At 42.0% G+C, this 17,868-nt stretch overlaps 1 protein-coding gene across 1 annotated transcript; it reads right to left on the bottom strand.

Annotated features, from left to right (window-relative positions):
* Nucleotides 1-1,009: 1,009 nt before the first annotated feature.
* On the bottom strand, nucleotides 1,010-15,341 carry LOC309719135 (GTPase IMAP family member 8-like). The gene is made up of 5 exons (XM_082555028.1): nucleotides 15,064-15,341; nucleotides 12,619-12,666; nucleotides 9,209-9,841; nucleotides 3,900-5,090; nucleotides 1,010-3,812 (listed from the first exon to the last, which is right to left on the bottom strand). Exons 1-5 carry the CDS (start codon nucleotides 15,065-15,067, stop codon nucleotides 2,455-2,457), a joined length of 3,234 nt encoding a protein of 1,077 aa, XP_082411154.1. The 5' UTR covers nucleotides 15,068-15,341; the 3' UTR covers nucleotides 1,010-2,454.
* Between the last annotated feature and the right edge of the window lie 2,527 nt (nucleotides 15,342-17,868).

The raw sequence follows: 17,868 nt of genomic DNA on the forward strand, positions 1-17,868 counted from the left end.
CACTGCAGGAAACAATTTTTCGGTGAAAGAAAATGAGGACAGAATAAATGTCCCGGTAAGTAATATTAAGTTTGTTGAGTTTAGTAAACTTCGGCGAAATTAGAATACCAAGGAAAAAATAACACTTAAAGAATTATTGCAGCCGTGGAATATTTCAGACAGTATGCTACAGAGGGCAGCTAACATAAGAGTTATGCGTTATAAGATGTAATCTAAGTCGTAACATTGCTGTATGGAGCTGCAGATTTGGTTGCAGGTTAACATAGCTGGACTGGCCATCGGGCTTATTTGACTTATTTTTTATTTTTTTTGTAACGGCATGAACAATGAGAGGTGGTGGATTGGCCAGATGCAGGTCGATGTGTAGAAATAACTCCGTTGTTTGGTGGTGGCTGTGACGGGGCTTCCACAGAGGCAGCAGGTGGATGAGGGAAGGGGAGGCAGGAGGAGAGCCCCGAGGCAGCCGCCAGTCCGAGTGTCAGGTGAACTGAACTTCAGGTAAGAAGTTATGACCTGCAGTCTATCTGGGTCAGATATGAACTAAGTTTAGGTGGAGTTTATTTTTGTTGTGCTGACTTTTTACTGTCAGTTGCAATAACTCATACTGCGTTCTAGCCAGCTTGGAGTTTTTATACAGCTGTTCGGTTGCTATGATGTTACTGATAGTGAACTTTATTTTATTCATAAGGTTAGTTAGTAGAGTTGCCAACGGCTCCTTAAAAAAATGGAATGGTCCCTCAATCAGAGAAAATATTACACGTTTCGTATTGAGCTGAGAAGAGACGCAGTTTGTCCCGAACTTCAGCTAGAATGGAAAAAGACACAAAGCTGGATTTATTCTGTCTTTACGCTGCACAGCTGCCTCTTCTCTCATCCTCCCTCTCCTGTTGCTACTTCAATCATGAAACTGATCGATGATCAGCTGATCGGCTTTTCTCTCTTGTTTGTTTATCGCCCACTTTGCGCCAGAAAGAGGAAACCTGCAGATATTGCGCTAAACAACAGCAGCACGTTTAAGCTTGATCAGCTGTTGTTAGAATTTATTTAATATTAATTTCTAGTATCAGCTGATGTTTGCTGGAGCCACAGCTGTAAAGCTGCTGGTCATGATGTCGGTTTGGATATCTGGTGAGAGGGAAACGTGAAGACCACCCACCAGGATCCTTTTTTATGTAGCTGACAGCTGGTAACTGTGCAGGGGCGGGTCTAGCAAAGTTTTGCCAGGGGGCCAGGTAGGGCATTAACAGGGAAAGGGGGCACAAAGAAATACTTTTCTTTCCTATTCTCATTTAAAATATCTAGCTTTTATTAAATAATTATCTAAATCTTACAACCAAAGTTTTTATCTGACGTAAAATGTATAGAAATCATACATATACCAAAAAGACTGTACATCACTGTCACAACAGGGTTTGTTTTCATTCAAAGGCTTTATGGCTTTAATACCTGGTGGGTCGGTCTGTAGTCAAAATGCCCAATTTTTTGTCCCAGTCCAGCCCTGCAGGTTATACTGGCAGTGTCACCATGCCAGCTGAATGTATTTCATCATCAGCCAGTGTTGTTCTTTATCAATATTACCAAAGTTTACCATAAGGCAGCATAGAAAGTATTTACTTGCTTTCAGGTTTTATTCAAATATTAGTCTTTTCAGTTGTTTCTCCACTTTTTTCCTGTTTCAAAATCAAACACCAGTTTGTGAGAAGATTATCTTCTTTTTTTAACAGGCAGAGAAAGTTTTGCATTGGAATGGCTAATTTGTCAATTGTTTGCTACAAATGTTCGTATTTTAATATTCAAAAATGTTTTTGCCCAAAACATATGTGCAGTATATGTCAGTAAAAATACTATGCAAATATTGATGTCCTTGAATGCTGAGTAAACACTGACAAAGCACTGATTGTATCTCTTGTACTTTATCAACGCAGTATCTAAAAACTTTGCACCGTAGTGGTTAAAATCTCATTCTAATAAGAGTTAAAAGTGCATTTGGTTATTAGGTTTATAGGATTATTGAATTATGGTTAAGGGTTGGTAGAATTTTTTTTAAAAAACATTATCTGCCAATTAAATCTGCCACCCTTCTCCAAATCTGTGCCCCTACCTGGCCCCCCCAACAAAAATTTTCTAGACACGCCACTGTGGACGATCAACAGATTGTGCACTTCTTGATCTTTCTGACATGTATGATATAAAAATCATCTATTTCTTTTTGTTGTTGTTCCTTCAGTTTTTTTATTTCTTCTTCTCTTGCCTTTTTATCATCTACAATTTTCTTTTTGTCATCCTTTTCTCCTTTTAGTTCTTCATCTTTTTTCTCCAAATCATCTCTGAGTGTGGTTTCTTTGCGTTTTGACAGTTCTTCTAAGAGCCTGTACTGTTCGCTGTGTTCTTTCTCTTTCTGCTGCATTTCTGTTTCTTTCTGTTGCATTAAATCCTTCAGTTCTGTCACATGTTTTAACATTTTAACATCAGAGCTTGAAGGTCTTTGGTGTATTTTTCTTTGAACTCATTGAACTCTTCAGCTTGTTTTCTTGCCTCCTCCTCATAACTCTTTTTCATGTCTTCCATTTTTTGCTCATAGTTATCCTCCAGTTCTTTTCGTTCCTTCTCTTCTTGTGCACTTCTCTTTCGGTCTTCTTCCTTTCGTTGATGGTCATATTTTCTTTTTTCCTCTTCATACTCTTCCTGGAGCTTTTTTAGTTTTTCTCGCTCCTCCTGACGTCTCTTGTCGTCTCCTTGGTGTCGCTTTTCCCACCATTTGTTTTTTTCCTTCTCCCAGGCCTCTCGTTTTTCTTCCATCTCTTTTCTACTCTGTTCCAGTTTTCTGTCAATTGTTTCCTTTTCCTCTGATTCTGACTTGATCTTTTTCTCCAGAGCTTCTCGTTCTTTTTCCCACTCCTGTTGTTGACGTTCTTCCTGCATTTTTCTTTTCTTTTCTTCATCATTTCTAATTTCTTGTTCTCTCCTCCTCTGCTCTCGCTCCTTTCGTTTGTTTTCCTCCTTTTCATTAAGCTGTCTGACCCTGAGTTCTCTCTCTTGTTCAATTTCTGCTCTCTGTTCTTCCATTCTTTTTTTCATAGACTGAATTTTCTCATATGTTTTTTCAAGCTCCTCCTTCTGTTTCTTCATCTCTTCTTCCTTTTCTTTCAGGATTCTCTTCATTTCTTTCTGTATTGCAGCTTCAGCCTCTTGCAGCATCTCATTGGTGAAGTAGCTGTCTCTGTTGTCCTTCACCATGGCGTCAATCTTTGTTATCAGCTCACTGACTTGTTTTTGATTTTGTTTATCATAGTTATTAAACACATGGTATCTTCCTCCACAGTCAGAAATAATTTTTCTAAAGGAAGCATTAGATCCCTTTTCAATGTACTCTTCAATGGACAGTTCATCATTTTGCAGTGCATCTCCTCTTGTAAAAAGAACAATAGTGAACATTTCTGAATTCTTGCCAAAGACTTCCTTGATGAGCCTTAAAGTCTCTTTCTCCTCTTCTGTGAGTCGACCAATCTGTAACACCAACAGGAAGACATGTGGTCCTGGAGCCAGGAGGCTGATGCATTTCACCATCTCCTCATTGATCTCTTCATGTGTTAAACTGTTGTCCAACAGTCCAGGAGTGTCGACCACAACAACCGGACGGCCGTTCACGTCACCCTGTTCTTTCTGACAGCGCTTGGTGACCGACTTTCGGAAAGGTTTAGATAAAAATATATCTCGTCCTAGAATGGTGTTTCCTGTAGAGCTCTTTCCACAGCCAGTCTTACCTATCAGCACAATCCTGAGACACTCTGGGCTCTGCATCTCTTCATTACCTGCATACAATGTCAACAGTCAGTACAGTCTACCAGTCTACATCAAACATGGGTTAGAGGGAGAAAGAAGAAGAAGAAAGTACTTACAAGCAGCAGTGCTTCTGTTCTGTGCAAGTTGGGTGATGAATTTCTCTTGTTGTAACATCTTCTCTAGTTGGGCTTGTCCAAATGTGTACATTGTGTAGCAGTATGATTTGTCTCTGTAGACACTGATTTTTTCCACAGTTTCCAACAGCTGTGGGATCTGCTGTTTGTCTTTGATGTTAAGAACAAAAGATCTTCCTCCACAGCTCTCACAGAGCTCCTGGATGTCCTGTTTTTTCTTTACAAAGTTAACAACAGGTGTAGCTTTAGGATCTGAGTCCACGGTGAACAGAATCATGGTGAAGTCATTGACTCGAGAGCTGAATGTGTCCTGGATGGTCTCTAACTCTCCCTTGTCTTCATCAGTGAGGGGAGCCACAGGTAGGACCAGGATGAAGGCATGGACACCCTCAGGATCACAGAGGGAGATACACCTGAGTGATTCCTCCATCACTGCCTCCTGAGGTTTTCCATACAAGGCAGGCAGCTCCACCAGGGAAACCCAACGTCCACACACCTCTCCCTGATGTTTAACACACTCTGATGAGTTGGAGACTGAATGAAGCTCAGTCTGACCTAAAATGGCCTTGGCTGCTGACGTCTTCCCTGCTGCTCTCCTCCCACACAGAACCAGGTTCAGAGCAGACCTGGGTTTTATTGTCTCTTCAGTAAAAGTGAGGAAGCTTTCTTTGTTTTCTTGCAGCATGTCTTCAATCTTCTCCATTAACACTTTGTGCTCATTGGTAAACATGTTGTAGTGTCTTCCATCACAGTCCTGAAGGAGCTTGTTCACAGAGACGCTTGTTTCTTTCCACTGATGTCTGTACGTGCTGATGATCATCGAGTGTTTAAAGGAATCTTCTCCAAACAAACTCAGGATGAACTTCAGAGTTTTTCTGTTCTCCTCAGTGAAATCAGAAGGTTTGACCAACAGCAGCAGAACGTTTGGTCCAGGAGGACAGAGACTCACACAGCTCTTCATCTCCTCTCTCAGTCTCTCCACAGACAGACTGAACATGTCGGGGGTTTTCACCACTGTTAGTGATTTTTCTTTCCACACTCCACCAGCAAACTCACACTTTGTGTTTAGAGAAAACTTTTTGAACTGAAAAGAATTTTTCTTTGTGATGAAGTTTCCAAGTGTCGTCTTTTCTTCCTCGTTTTTCCCAAACAGCACAATCCTGAGTCCACGAGCTGCCAAACAACAAGGAATAAGAAGAGTTTAGTGATGCGCTCATCAGCGTCTTAACATGATACATCTCAATATATCAATAATCAAATAAATAATCAGTAATTAAAACACTTTTTAAGACACACAAGACTGATTTTTCCATCTGAACTTATTTTAATTTCGCTGTATGTGTCTGTTTGCAGATCTCCCCATCATTTCATACTCGGGGGACACAGAAGCAAGAGCCCAGCACAGAAGGACGATGTATTAATAACAACACGTGACTTTACTGGAGGTGGGTTTCAAAGTGGTTTGTGTGATATTATCTTTTGGGAGACTCCTGTTTCATTTCCTGTCAAAAACAAAAACAAAAACAAAAAAAACAGAACAAAAAAACTTGCTGGTTGAAGAAAATTAACTTTAAGTCAAAATTTGCCAGGGGTATAAATAATTATGGGCTTGACTGTATATCCATATATACTGTCCACACTTACAGTGCAGTGTTTATATAGTGGAGTCACTGTGTTAAGCATTTAACCTGCATGTTTAAATCACATGATGCATATAGGTCAAATATATCTATCATTATATATTAATGAAAGATATTGTACCACTTTTTGTATAACACATGCTTCTCAATACTGTATGAAATGCGGACCACTTATGTGCAGCCCTGGTTATTTAGCTCGTCATATTGCAGCCACAGAAATTCTTTTGTCCATGAAACCATAAAGCTGCACTTTCTTTTTGCCTTATAGTCTGATTTGTCATAACTTCTCCGTTTTGTGGTAAGCTTTTCTTTGGCTGTCACTTCTTCACCCTGACCCGTCTTATTTGGCTCAGCAGAACTGAAATGCTTTTACACACTCACTCACATAAGCTCAGCGATTCTCTGCGCGATCAACCTCTCACATGTTTAAGCTGCGGGAGATTTCACTTGTCATGTTTGCATAGTAAGCTAACAATTAATAAGACGATGTCAGAGGAATTGGTGCACAAATTATCATCACTCACAGATCAGTGCTGTCGCTCTCTATACACAGTTCGCATGATTGCAAAGTGAAAGCAAAAAACAAGCGCAAATTCAAACGCGACTTCAATATGTCACATATTGACAGTGGCTCACCGATGCCAATGACATAATTACCCAGCTACATTTCTGAAAGAATGCAAAAGCATTGACATAGATTTTTCCTACAATAGCCCGACGGGCAGGGAAGAGAGAGATTTTTGTAGCCCGACTGAAAAAATCGCTAGCTCCGGGACGTCGGGCTAGCGATATTGCGAGCCCTGTATCTGATTGAGGAATCACTCATCTTTGGAAAAGAGAGTTTATTACAGAGAAATGTCTCTTTCCAAAATAAAAGCTATACTATCCGCTTCTTCTGGGCTATATTCTCAGCAGCATAAGGAGAATCATGTGCTAACAGCTGTCTAAATGACTCGGCTAAAGTTTGTAGCATGCTGCTTGTTGTTTTCTGCTTCCACTTGTCTTTGCACTAGGATGATGTCGGAGTAAATGTGCAGTCATATTCGTTGTGTTCCCACTAGTGCTGTCAGCGTTAATCTTGTTGAAATGACGTTAACGCCACAACGCGGCAAATCTCCATTAACGAGCTACCGCGGATCGCCCCGTGCGTGGGGCTGGACGGCCAACACGTTAACGAGCTAACTGCGCTAACACACTAGCTCCCACCCATGTAATTGAGCATTGCATGGCACATCCAACATACTGTTTTACTTTAGTCCATGACTCGCTTACCTTCAGGGTCATACGTCACATGAAAACCAAAATAATTCCAAACGCCAGATCTGAATGAGGGTGGGGGAGGTTCAATTTGCCATGTTGCAAGTAGAGCTTAACTTCTGTCTCGCTAGCTTGCCCTGCGCTCTTCCTTCTGACGATGCTGTCTGTGTTGAGCGCTCAATAAATGTGTTTATGAAACCTGTAAATCACTGTATTGAGTTTTTATTTACATTGCACTCAGCGCTCCAACTATTTTGGAATCAGGGTTTTATTTGTATATATGTGAAGATATTGGCTGAGAAATCAGATGACGTGGGCTGATATTGAAATGAGCTGATCTGAAGGTATCAGGGCTGAGCTGGACTTCATGCCGTACCCGACCTTATTCTAGATTCCATGTGTTACTTTTTGAGTTAATTCCAAAGTCCAAAGAGAAGTTAAGGATCATTCCTCCTCAAATCAGTAAATTTTCATTTATCCTGCTTGACCATCTCCAGTTTGCTTTAAATGATCCAAAGTTATGATCCAAAGTTTGGAGATAGAAAATGATTGATGTGTAATTTTAGCTTCATATATCAAATAGTTTTCAGATGCCTATCAATCTGACCTTCATGTCTGATTTAGTCCTGCACATTGAAATCTGAGGCAATGTTTGAACATGAATATCTCAACAACTTTTAAAGATTATTCTCAACTACTCAGAGTGGCCGTCGACCAGCGCATCCAAGACGGAGGCGTGGCAAGAGAGGTGGGCTACATGCTAGACTAAAGGCTAGAGCCACACGACCACCTCTAGCCTTTTGTTAGCTAACGTCTGCTCTCTCGAAAACAAGATGGATGAGCTGAGAACCAGGATAACATCTCAACATGAGATCAGAGAGTGCTGTGCTCTGATTTTTACGGAAACCTGGACTACAGGAAGCTCACTAGACTAGGCAATACAGTTACAGACACACATCAGCAAACACGAGAGCGCTCACACAGATGCCGTGTTTGTTGTTGCCGCGGATTTTAATCACTGCAACCTCAGGACTGTGCTCATGAGGTTCCATCAATATGTGGGAATATCACGTCTACAGCAATGTAAGGGAGGCAAACAAGGCAGTGCCTCGCCCGCACTCTGGACAGTCCGACCACATTTCTGTGTTCCTCTGTCCAGCATACAGGCAGCTCCTCAAACGAGCCCCCCCAGTGAAAAATGGTAAATGGCCTGTATTTGTATAGCGCTTTACTTTACATTCAGTCATCCACACATTCACACACACATTCACACACACATTCACACGCTAAAATTACTAAAGTTTGGAGCAAAGAGATCTGATTTGGTGCTTCAGGACTGCTTTGATGTTACAAACTGGGGTGTGTTTAAGACTGCTGGCGTAAGAGAGGAGAGTTCTGTGGATTTAGAGGAATATGCATCAGTGGTTACCAGCTACATCAGCACATGCATTGACAATATTGTCCCCACCAAGCACTACAAACATATCCAAATCAGAAACCATGGTTGAACTCTGAGGTACGTTCCATGCTACATGCACGCTCCACTGCATTTGCCTCTGGTGACGCTGTGGGGGACAAAAAGGCCAAATAAGACCTGCGTACATCCATCAGGGAAGCCAAGAGGCAATACAGACCGAAGCTGGAAGGACACTACAACAGCTCAGATTTCCGACGCATGCGGCAGGGCCTTCAACAAATTACTGATTTCCAGCAGAGGAGCAGCAGGGTCACAGTCAGCTCCAACACGCTACCAGATGAGCTGAATAAGTTCTACACCTCAACACCAACCAACTCAGAGGGATTCTACCAGCAGAGGCAGCACGGAGCTCTTCACTCACTGTGGCTTCAACTGAGGTGTGGAAGGTTCTGAGGACTAACCCCGAGAGCAGCTGGCCCTGACAACATCCCTGGCCGTGCTTTTAGGGTCTGCTCTTCAGAGCTCGCTGAGGTGTTTACAGACATTTTCAGTTTGTCCCTCACCCAGTCAGCTGTGCCCACCAGTCCACCAACATAGCGCCCCTCCCCAAGAAAAACAACATAATCTGTTTGAATTATTAGACTAATATCTGGAAACTCCAGTATTTTGTTCCATTGGATGGGAAAATATACTGATATTTGTCTGTGTGGTACAATTTCTCACATTTGCTCAATCCACCATGAACGTTGAGGCATTTTCTTCATTTCTGTGACTAAAAGTTTCACGTTAAAAAGTACTGATTTCATGGCATTGTGTCCCTAGTTGTTATTTATTTATTTATTTTTATTTCTATAGTGTTTTTAAATATGGGACTTACTGAACTTATTTATATTTTGTCCTCCTGCCAGCAGAAGAGCTCAGAGTACAGAGAGACCCAACAAACATTTAAAAGTAATAAAATGTTTTCCTGAACTCACCAGCAGCTCGAGCAGGATCCATGTTTGCAGGCACTGACAGCTGATGTTTCAGGGTTTGATGAGAACCATCTGCTCCAGTTTCAGATAAATCACAGCTCACATGCTTTTCCTTGTTCTCTCTCACAATCTGACTGAAGCGTGTCAACAGTTCCTGAAGTTCAAGATCTTTCTGTTTTAAATATCTGTATCTGCACATGGTGACCAGGTCCTTCAGTGCTGGATGCTGCTTGTAATTTTCTGTGTAAGCTAATTGTTCCTTTGCAGGTGTTGATATCAGGACCAGCGAGTGTTCAAATGACTGATCACCAAAGTCTTCCAGGACTGTTTGCAGCCTCAGTCTTTGCTCCTCAGTGAAGTCTTCAGGCTGTAGAACCAGCAGGAACACGTGAGGTCCAGGATCAGAGAGCCTCACACAGGTTTCTATCAACTCTGTCAGTTTGTCCTCAGAGATGTTTGGATGCAGCAGATCTGGAGTGTTGATCAGAACGATTTCTTTCCACTTGCACCGCCCGCTGACCCTCACACAGCAGTCTGGTTCCTCAGTGCTGAACACGGCCCCTCCCAGTATGAAGTTCCCCACATCTCTCCTCTGAGACCAGCTGTTCCCCAGCAGGACAACCCTCAGCTCAGACACTGGCATCAAAACACAACGACAACAGGGAGTCAACAAAAACAGAGCCAGGGTCACTCTAAGATGTTTAGTGTGTTAAAATCATGTTTGCTGATCATCAGAGAGGAAACATATGATAAATAGTTTGAGGAATCTTCTCCAGAAAAACCATAAAACCCATAAAATATGCAGGAAATTGCAAATGTTAAAAAACAGTTATTCATCAACAAATACATCATGCTATTTCCAAAAAATGGTTTTGATCTAGTTTGAGAAAGAAACCCTGCAATATTATTTGTGTTTTGAATGAAAAATGTGATTTAATTTAGGTTCAACAACATTTTTCAGTTTTGTCATTTCCAAATGAAACAGACACTGCCCGACCACAACAAGCTCACACCTGGATTCAACCAACAGGTTCCACTGCAAAATGTCATGCCAACTATGTGTATACAGTATAATTCATTGCATGCAAACTCCATGTGCTTCACATAAAAGATGGAAACATTAAGACCCATACAAATCAACAGTGCTTTGAGGCAATTAAAAAATAATTTATACCGTAATTAAAGTTAACATTCAAACACACAATAGAAAGAAACTCGTGGAATTGGCACTAAACATCTGTGTAACTAAGAAAAACAGTGATCAGTGAAATTAATCTGCAGAAAATGTTTCAGTTTGATTGGGAGCAGAAACACTGGAAAAGTGATGCATACATCATGTCTAGTTATCAGGATGTGACCTGGAGTTGCTCCAGTTGGTCAGGTCCAGGTTCTGTAGTGTTGTTTTTTTAATAATAGTTTCATTTTTATTTTATTTTTTTTTAGCCTTTTTCAGCTTTATTTGGCAATGAAGAAAGGACAGGAAAGCAGAGACAGAGGGGCGGACATGCGGCAAAGGGCCACGGGTTGGACTAGAACCCGTGGTACATGGGTTAACCCTAACCCATGTACCAAACGGCTGAGAGGAACCCAGGCCGGCTGCTCTCAGCCGTTTGGTACATGGTTGCCCACTCAAAGCCAAACCAGTGCCTGAGAGTCTGTCGTGTTATGTCATCCAAAACAAAGATGACAGTTGACTGAATATACTGGATTGTCAAGTTTTTTCCATCAGTGGATATTTTCTGACTCAGATTGTGAAATCAGGGATCATGAAACATTATTTTCACACATGGATTGGCCCCAGAGTCTAGACCAGGGGTCGGCAACCTGCGGCTCCGGAGCCGCATGCGGCTCTTTGGTCCTTTTAGTGCGGCTCGGTGTGGTTTGGGAAAATAAATGAGGTTTTTTTTAAGTATTTAGCTGAAGTGCATTTTATTTATGTTACTTTTTTTAACTTGTAGTTCTAAATTGGAAGATTATTGTGATATTGAAATATAAATATAAAATTATATTTTATTATTTTTTTCATGCTCAAAATAAGCGTCACACTCGCGGAAGCCGGTGTAGCATTTATCGAGACTTTCAACCCCAGATAGGCCAATTTCGGATCTTCGGATCCACATTATGTCAGCAGCTCCACTGTGAACTATGTTAAAACAAACAGCGCTCACGCCTCACAGACGACAGCTTACAGTCCTGCGTAAAGATGAAAGTAACTTCGTACAGCCCCGATTTGCAGACGCTGTGCGCAGAGGTTCAGGAGCAGAAGTCCCGTTGTAAACATATCACGGCAGACCCGACGATGTTTGCATGAACACGCTTTTCAGCATCTCTTTACTGACCACTTTTCACACACGGTTGCTGACGCATACAGCCGGCTGTAGCTTTTCAGCTCACAGCCCGACACACACCAACACAACAGCAGAGATAGCGCAGACGTTAAGGTGGCGAGGTGCGTCCGCCTCTGCTGCAGCGGCGCTGCAGACCACGCCCCGCCACACACATTAACCAGGTAAAATACATATTTAGGCAGAAATTTGCAAATATTTTTTTAGCAGCATAGTGCTTTTTTTTTTCAATTATTTTTTAAAAGTCAGGTCAAGGCTCCAAAAGCACAAAGGCGATATAAGGGTGGCTCACAGCAGTTTTTGTTTGCTGGATCATTTTAGTTCAGCTTTCCTTTGGTTATATTTCTTTAAGAGTTCAAAATGTGTTAATCAAATAAATAAAATGTAATTTTCTCTGTAGCACTTCATGGATTTCATAAGCAACACACCTTAGTTGTTCACACAAAGCATAAAGGTAAAAACAATATATACAGTGTTATCTTCATTTTAGATGTCAAAATGTATTTGTGGCTCTCAGTGTTTTGTTTTGTTTTGCGTGGAAACCGGCTCCAAATGGCTCTTTGGGTGTAAAAGGTTGCAGACCCCTGGTCTAGACATTAACTCCACTGAGAATCTTTGGGAGGTGCCGGAGTAGATTTGACATAGCTGTTAGACTTTCCCATCAGCAAGATGCACAACTGGGGCAGGGATAGCTCAGTAGGTAGAGGGGTCGTCCCATGATCGGAAGGCTGGGGTTTGAATCCACTGAGGCACCCTTGAGCAAGGTACTGTCCCTACACACAGCTTCCTGGGTGCCTGCTTAGTGGCTGCCCACTGCTTCACTGAGTGAATGGGTCAAATACAGAGAAAAAAAAGTAATTTCCCCACGGGGATCAATAAAGTATACATTATTATTATTATTAAACTGGACGAAAAACTGGATGGAAATAATACTGTGATGCTGCATAAGGTTATATAAATAGAAATAATATCACAATGAATATGTACCATATCAAAGTTAGTCCAAAGAAATATTACAGTGTGACTTTTTTGGCCAAACAGTTTATATTTGAGTCAAGATTAACTTACTGTTGGGGGGAATATGACCATAGCTGCTTGTTCGCTGCTGAGGCACCTCTGTGAATATGAAAGAAAAACCAGTTACACAAAAACCTAAACTGTGTCAAATTCCCACAGTGATGAAATTTCTTTGTTGACAGTGAAGGAGAAAGTGGGAAAAACCAGTTTCCAACATATAATGTTGCAGCAAATATACAGGAAGAGAATGTTTTTATCCAAGCGTCTGTTGCACTGAAACTTATGATCTGTTAAATGTAACTAATAATATACACTCAACAAAAATATAAACGCAACACCTTTGTTACTGCTCCCATTCCCCATGGGATGGACGTAGAGACCTAAAATTCATTCCAGATACACAATATAACCATCCCTCCCAAACAGTGGTCACAAATCAGTCCAAATGTGTGGTAGTGGGCACATCTGCTATATTGAGATAATCCATCCCACCTCACAGGTGTGCCACATCAGGATGCTGATCTGACATCATGAGTAGTGCACAGGTGTACCTCAGACTGCCCACAACAAAAGGCCACCCTGGAATGTGCAGTTTTGTCTCACAGCAAAATGCCACAGATGCCACAAGCAATGAGGGAGCGTGCAATTGGCATGCTGACAGCAGGAATGTCAACCAGATCTGTCGCCCGTGCATTGAATGTTCATTTCTCAACCATAAGCCGTCTCCACAGGCGTTTCAGAGAATATGGCAGCACATCCAACCGGCCTCACAATCGCAGACCTCGTGTAACCACACCAGCCCAGGACCTCCACATCCAGCAGGTTCACCTCCAAGATCGTCTGAGACCAGCCACCCAGACAGCTGCTGGAACAATTGGTTTGCACAACCAAACAATTTCTGCACAAACTGTCAGAAACCGTCTCAGGGACGCTCAACTGCATGCCCGTCGTCCTCATCGGGGTCTTGACCTGACTCCAGTTCGTTGCTGTAACAGACTTGTGTGGGCAAATGCTCACATTCGATGGCGTCTGGCACGTTGGAGAGGTGTGCGCTTCACGGATGAATCATGGTTCACATTGTTCAGGGCAGATGGCAGCTGAGAATGTCCCAGTTCTTGCATGGCCAGCATACTCACCGGACATGTCACCCATTGAGCATGTTCGGGATGTGCTTGACCGGCGTATACGACAGCGTGTACCAGTTCCCACGAATATCCAACAACCTCGCACAGCCATTGAAGTGGAGTGGACCAACATTCCACAGGCCACAATTGACAATCTGATAGACTCCATGCGACGATGTGTTGCACTGCATGAGGCAAATGGTGGTCACACCAGATACTGACCGGTTCTGGGTCCCCAGACCCCCAATAGCGCAAAAAACTGCACATTCCAGGGTGGCCTTTTGTTGTGGGCAGTCTGAGGTACACCTGTGCACTACTCATGATGTCAGATCAGCATCCTGATGTGGCACACCTGTGAGGTGGGATGGATTATCTCAATATAGCAGATGTGCCCACTACCACACATTTGGACTGATTTGTGACCACTGTTTGGGAGGGATGGTTATATTGTGTATCTGGAATGAATTTTAGGTCTCTACGTCCATCCCATGGGGAATGGGAGCAGTAACAAAGGTGTTGCGTTTATATTTTTGTTGAGTATAAGAGTGTGATGAGTGCTGATGATAAACTCTTTACTTTACAATATAAAGCACATTAACTGTTGTTGTGATTTAATGGTATAAAAATAAAATTGAAAATGATAAAACATGAACTGGAATATTGAAACATGGCAACAAAAAGCCTCAAAGATATCAGATCAGAGACGATCAGCAACAACATCCCGGAAATGTCAAACCTGCCCAGGTTTAAAACAAAAACACTCCCAGAAATGCTGTCAGTGAAAGAGCAATAAATAAATGAAGATTGAAACTCAAAGAACAAACGGGATAATTAAGAAGATCAAATCTCATCACATTTAAAACAGTTTCAGTTCAACCACAACAGAGAAAAACGTAAAAAGATAAAATGAGTGATTAGAACAAGGACAAAAGGAAGTAGTTTTATCCACGAGGACATCGAGCACTTGTGAAGCGTTAAACATGGAGCTTCCTGCTTAAACACACTTGTGTAGCTCTCTGCTGAAGGCCGCCCAAATCCAACATGGCGGATGAGCAATGATTACGAATGTGACGGTTAACACGAACGAACAAACAAACAAACAAACAAACAAACACTGACGTTATCTAAGTGAGTACCATCAGAGTCAGACTGGGATCGCTCTGAAATCAAACAGTGATAATAAAAAGCTTTGTGCGGTCAGTCTGTTCACTTCCGTCTGTTTCCGCTTCAGCAGCTGGAGTTAATCTGACTTTACCTGAAAACTGAAAGTTTCTACATTTCTGTCAGTTTATTAAAAGAAACATCAGAAAACTGCGTCCTGCTCAGTTACTGTGATAAAAACCAGCTGACAGTGTGATCAGCCGATACTCACCCATCGATCCGGATCGATCAAAATAATCCTTTTAACGTGTTAGAGTCACCGGATCAGCGTTGATCCATCGATGTCAGCACAGCCGCTTCATGCAGAAACTTCTTAATGCTTTACTTTTAAACGTGTTTCTAATCAGATGATTTGTTCTGCTCAGAGTTGAAATTTAACGTAAAAACAACTGAAACCCTTCAGTCTGTCCCCGCTGCGCGAGAGGCGGAGCACAGGTCTCACATCAGTTTCGGTTTTATTTGTCATATGCAAGTTAGCACAGGGTCAACATCGCAATGACATGTGTTTGACGAGCAGAAGACAGTCAGCAGCAGAATGGTACAGTAGAAAAAAAATAATAAAAAATAAATAGAAAAATAGTAAAGAGCAAAATATTAATAAGATGTAGTAAAAGAAAAAAGAGATTTTCAGTTAACTGACTAAATATATATATGTATATATAAATATATGTACACACTAGTGATTAAATAAAGAAAATCTTAAATAGGAATGTGAGGGGGGGGGATGGGACACTGCACAGGAATGAGCAGCAGTACAGACTAAACAGTACAAAAAATGTTTGTTTTGTTTTTTGTGTGGCAGTTGTTGCAGTGGCTGTGGTCCTTGATGATGCTGTGTGCTTTAAGGAAGCCTCGTGCCAGTGATGGGCTCTGCTGCCTTCACCACCCTCTGTAGTGATTTACGGCTGCTGGCAGAGCAGCTTCCGTACCAAACTGTGATGCAGCTCGTCAGCAAGCTCTCGATCGCACACCTGTAGAAATTTGAGGTGATGTTGGCGTTCATGCCAAACTTCCTCCACCTCCTCAGGAAGTAAAGCCGCTGGCGAGCTTTCCTGATAGCAGTGTCTGTGTGAAGGGTCCAGGAGAAGTCCTCAGTGATGTTGACTCCAAGGAACTTGAAGCTGCTGACCCTTTCGACCTTGACACCGTTGATGTGGGTGGGCTGGTGCTCCCTGACTGGTCGTTTCCTGTAGTCCACTATCATCTCTCTAGTTTTGCTGATGTTGAGAGTCAGGTTATTTTCCAGACACCACTCGTACAGTGCCATCACCTCCTCTCTATAGGCGTCTCATCATTGCCTGTGATGAGGCCTATGATGGTTGTGTCATCATCAAACTTGATGATGATGTTGGACTCTTGTTTAGCAACACAGTCGTGTGTGAGCAGGGAATATAGGAGGGGGCTAAGCACACAACCCTGTGGCGTACCTGTGTTTAGGATGAGTGATGAGGAGGTGTGCTTACCAACTCTCACCACCTGGGGCCTGTTTGTGAGGAAGTTCAGAATCCATCTGCAGATCGGTGTTCCCAGCCCAAGGTCGACGAGCTTCGTGGCAAGTTTTGAGGGGATGATGGTGTTAAATGCCGAGCTGTAGTCGATGAAGAGCATCCTTTCATATGTATTCCCTTTCTCCAGGTGAGTGAGGGTGGTGTGCGTTGCAGAATATAAATACGTAATATGTACTGTTTAATTACTTGTTATCATGTGCAGTGAGCAGAGACCTGCAGCTGCCTGGGTTTGATCTCTCGTACTGTCTGTGAACTTAAAACTAAAATCATCCATAAAACAAACGGAATTATTCTCAGACACAGTTTCATTCATGGATCACTGAAAGCTTTTATACAAATAAAAGCTTTTTCCTGCCTGATGGGCAGTAACGCGTAAAGCGATAGGGATGGGTATCGAAAACCGGTTCTTGTTGAGAACCGGTTCCCACTGTTTCAATTCCTTGGAATCGTTTGCCATTTTTGCAAACGATTCCCTTATCGATTCCAGTTGCCCCGAATGACGTCACCACGTTGCGGAGCGTCATTTACCTGGCAGGAAACACGGCAGCTCAGACGCTAGAAAGTTTGGTTATACTTTACAAGAACGGATGACAACAGGGCAACTTGCAATACTTGCAAAGTAGAGATTTCATTTAAGGGAGGAAACACTACGAATATGCAAAAGCATTTGCTCACAAAACACGCGATGACCTTAAATGAATGTCGTGTTTTTAATTCCGCTCCGGACTCGTGAATCTCAACCCAGCAGCAGCGGTAACGTTTGCACGTCCTCTCCCGTTAATGCGGCAGGTAAATAATCAGCTAACAGTGCATATTATGTTAGCGCGATCTGCCTTATCTGCCATTACTGTGCGTTTAGGTGACCATGATGGGAGAGACAGAGTCTGGCTGGCGCTCGCTGGCAGTTCTCGCTGCAGTCTACCGGTAGCGTCTCCTTTCAAGCCAGGATAGACTAATGTTACCGAGCAGTGACTCAGTTTGTGGTCAAAGGCTTGCACCCATTTGCCACAGCAGATGATTTTCGGTAAGTGAATGTGTTTAATTGTAGGCAGGGACATTACTGGATATTCTTGTGTAATTGTTACTGAATAATTTATGTTATACTTTGTTATTGCTACAGAAGAATATTTATTTTATTATTTTACATTTACAATTTTTTTCCCCGGGGTCCCTGTGACACCACATTGAAGAGCCATAGTCTGGATCTCTTAAGATCTCACTGTTGGGTTTGTAAGGCCATGTTACTCCTAAATTTCTATCTTGTTCAAAGAGAAGATATAAAACAAAGTTCTGAGCTAATCGACCTTAGTGTTCTCCTTTTTCAAAAAGAATCGATAAAGAATCGAATCGTTAAACAGAATCAAAAATGGAATCGGAATCGTGAAAATCTTATCAATACCCATCCCTATAAAGCGATCAATTTTTACAAGTAACAATTAAAGTAAGGGATTACTATTGCATAACAAGCAATTAGATTACTGTTACTTTTAAGCACACAGTGTTACTAA

The sequence above is a fragment of the Aulonocara stuartgranti genome (assembly GCF_965226115.1).
Source record: "Aulonocara stuartgranti genome assembly, chromosome: 12".
In the NCBI taxonomy this organism is placed as follows: domain Eukaryota; kingdom Metazoa; phylum Chordata; class Actinopteri; order Cichliformes; family Cichlidae; genus Aulonocara; species Aulonocara stuartgranti.

Excerpts from the sequence above, each read along its gene's own strand:
- LOC309719135 (XM_082555028.1), bottom strand. Across the intron at positions 9,842-12,618 it reads TGGTCATATTCCCCCCAACA|TGTCTGAGCTGAGGGTTGTC; the intron begins GTAAGTTAATCT and ends TTTTGATGCCAG. Across the intron at positions 3,813-3,899 it reads GAACAGAAGCACTGCTGCTT|GTAATGAAGAGATGCAGAGC; the intron begins GTAAGTACTTTC and ends CATTGTATGCAG.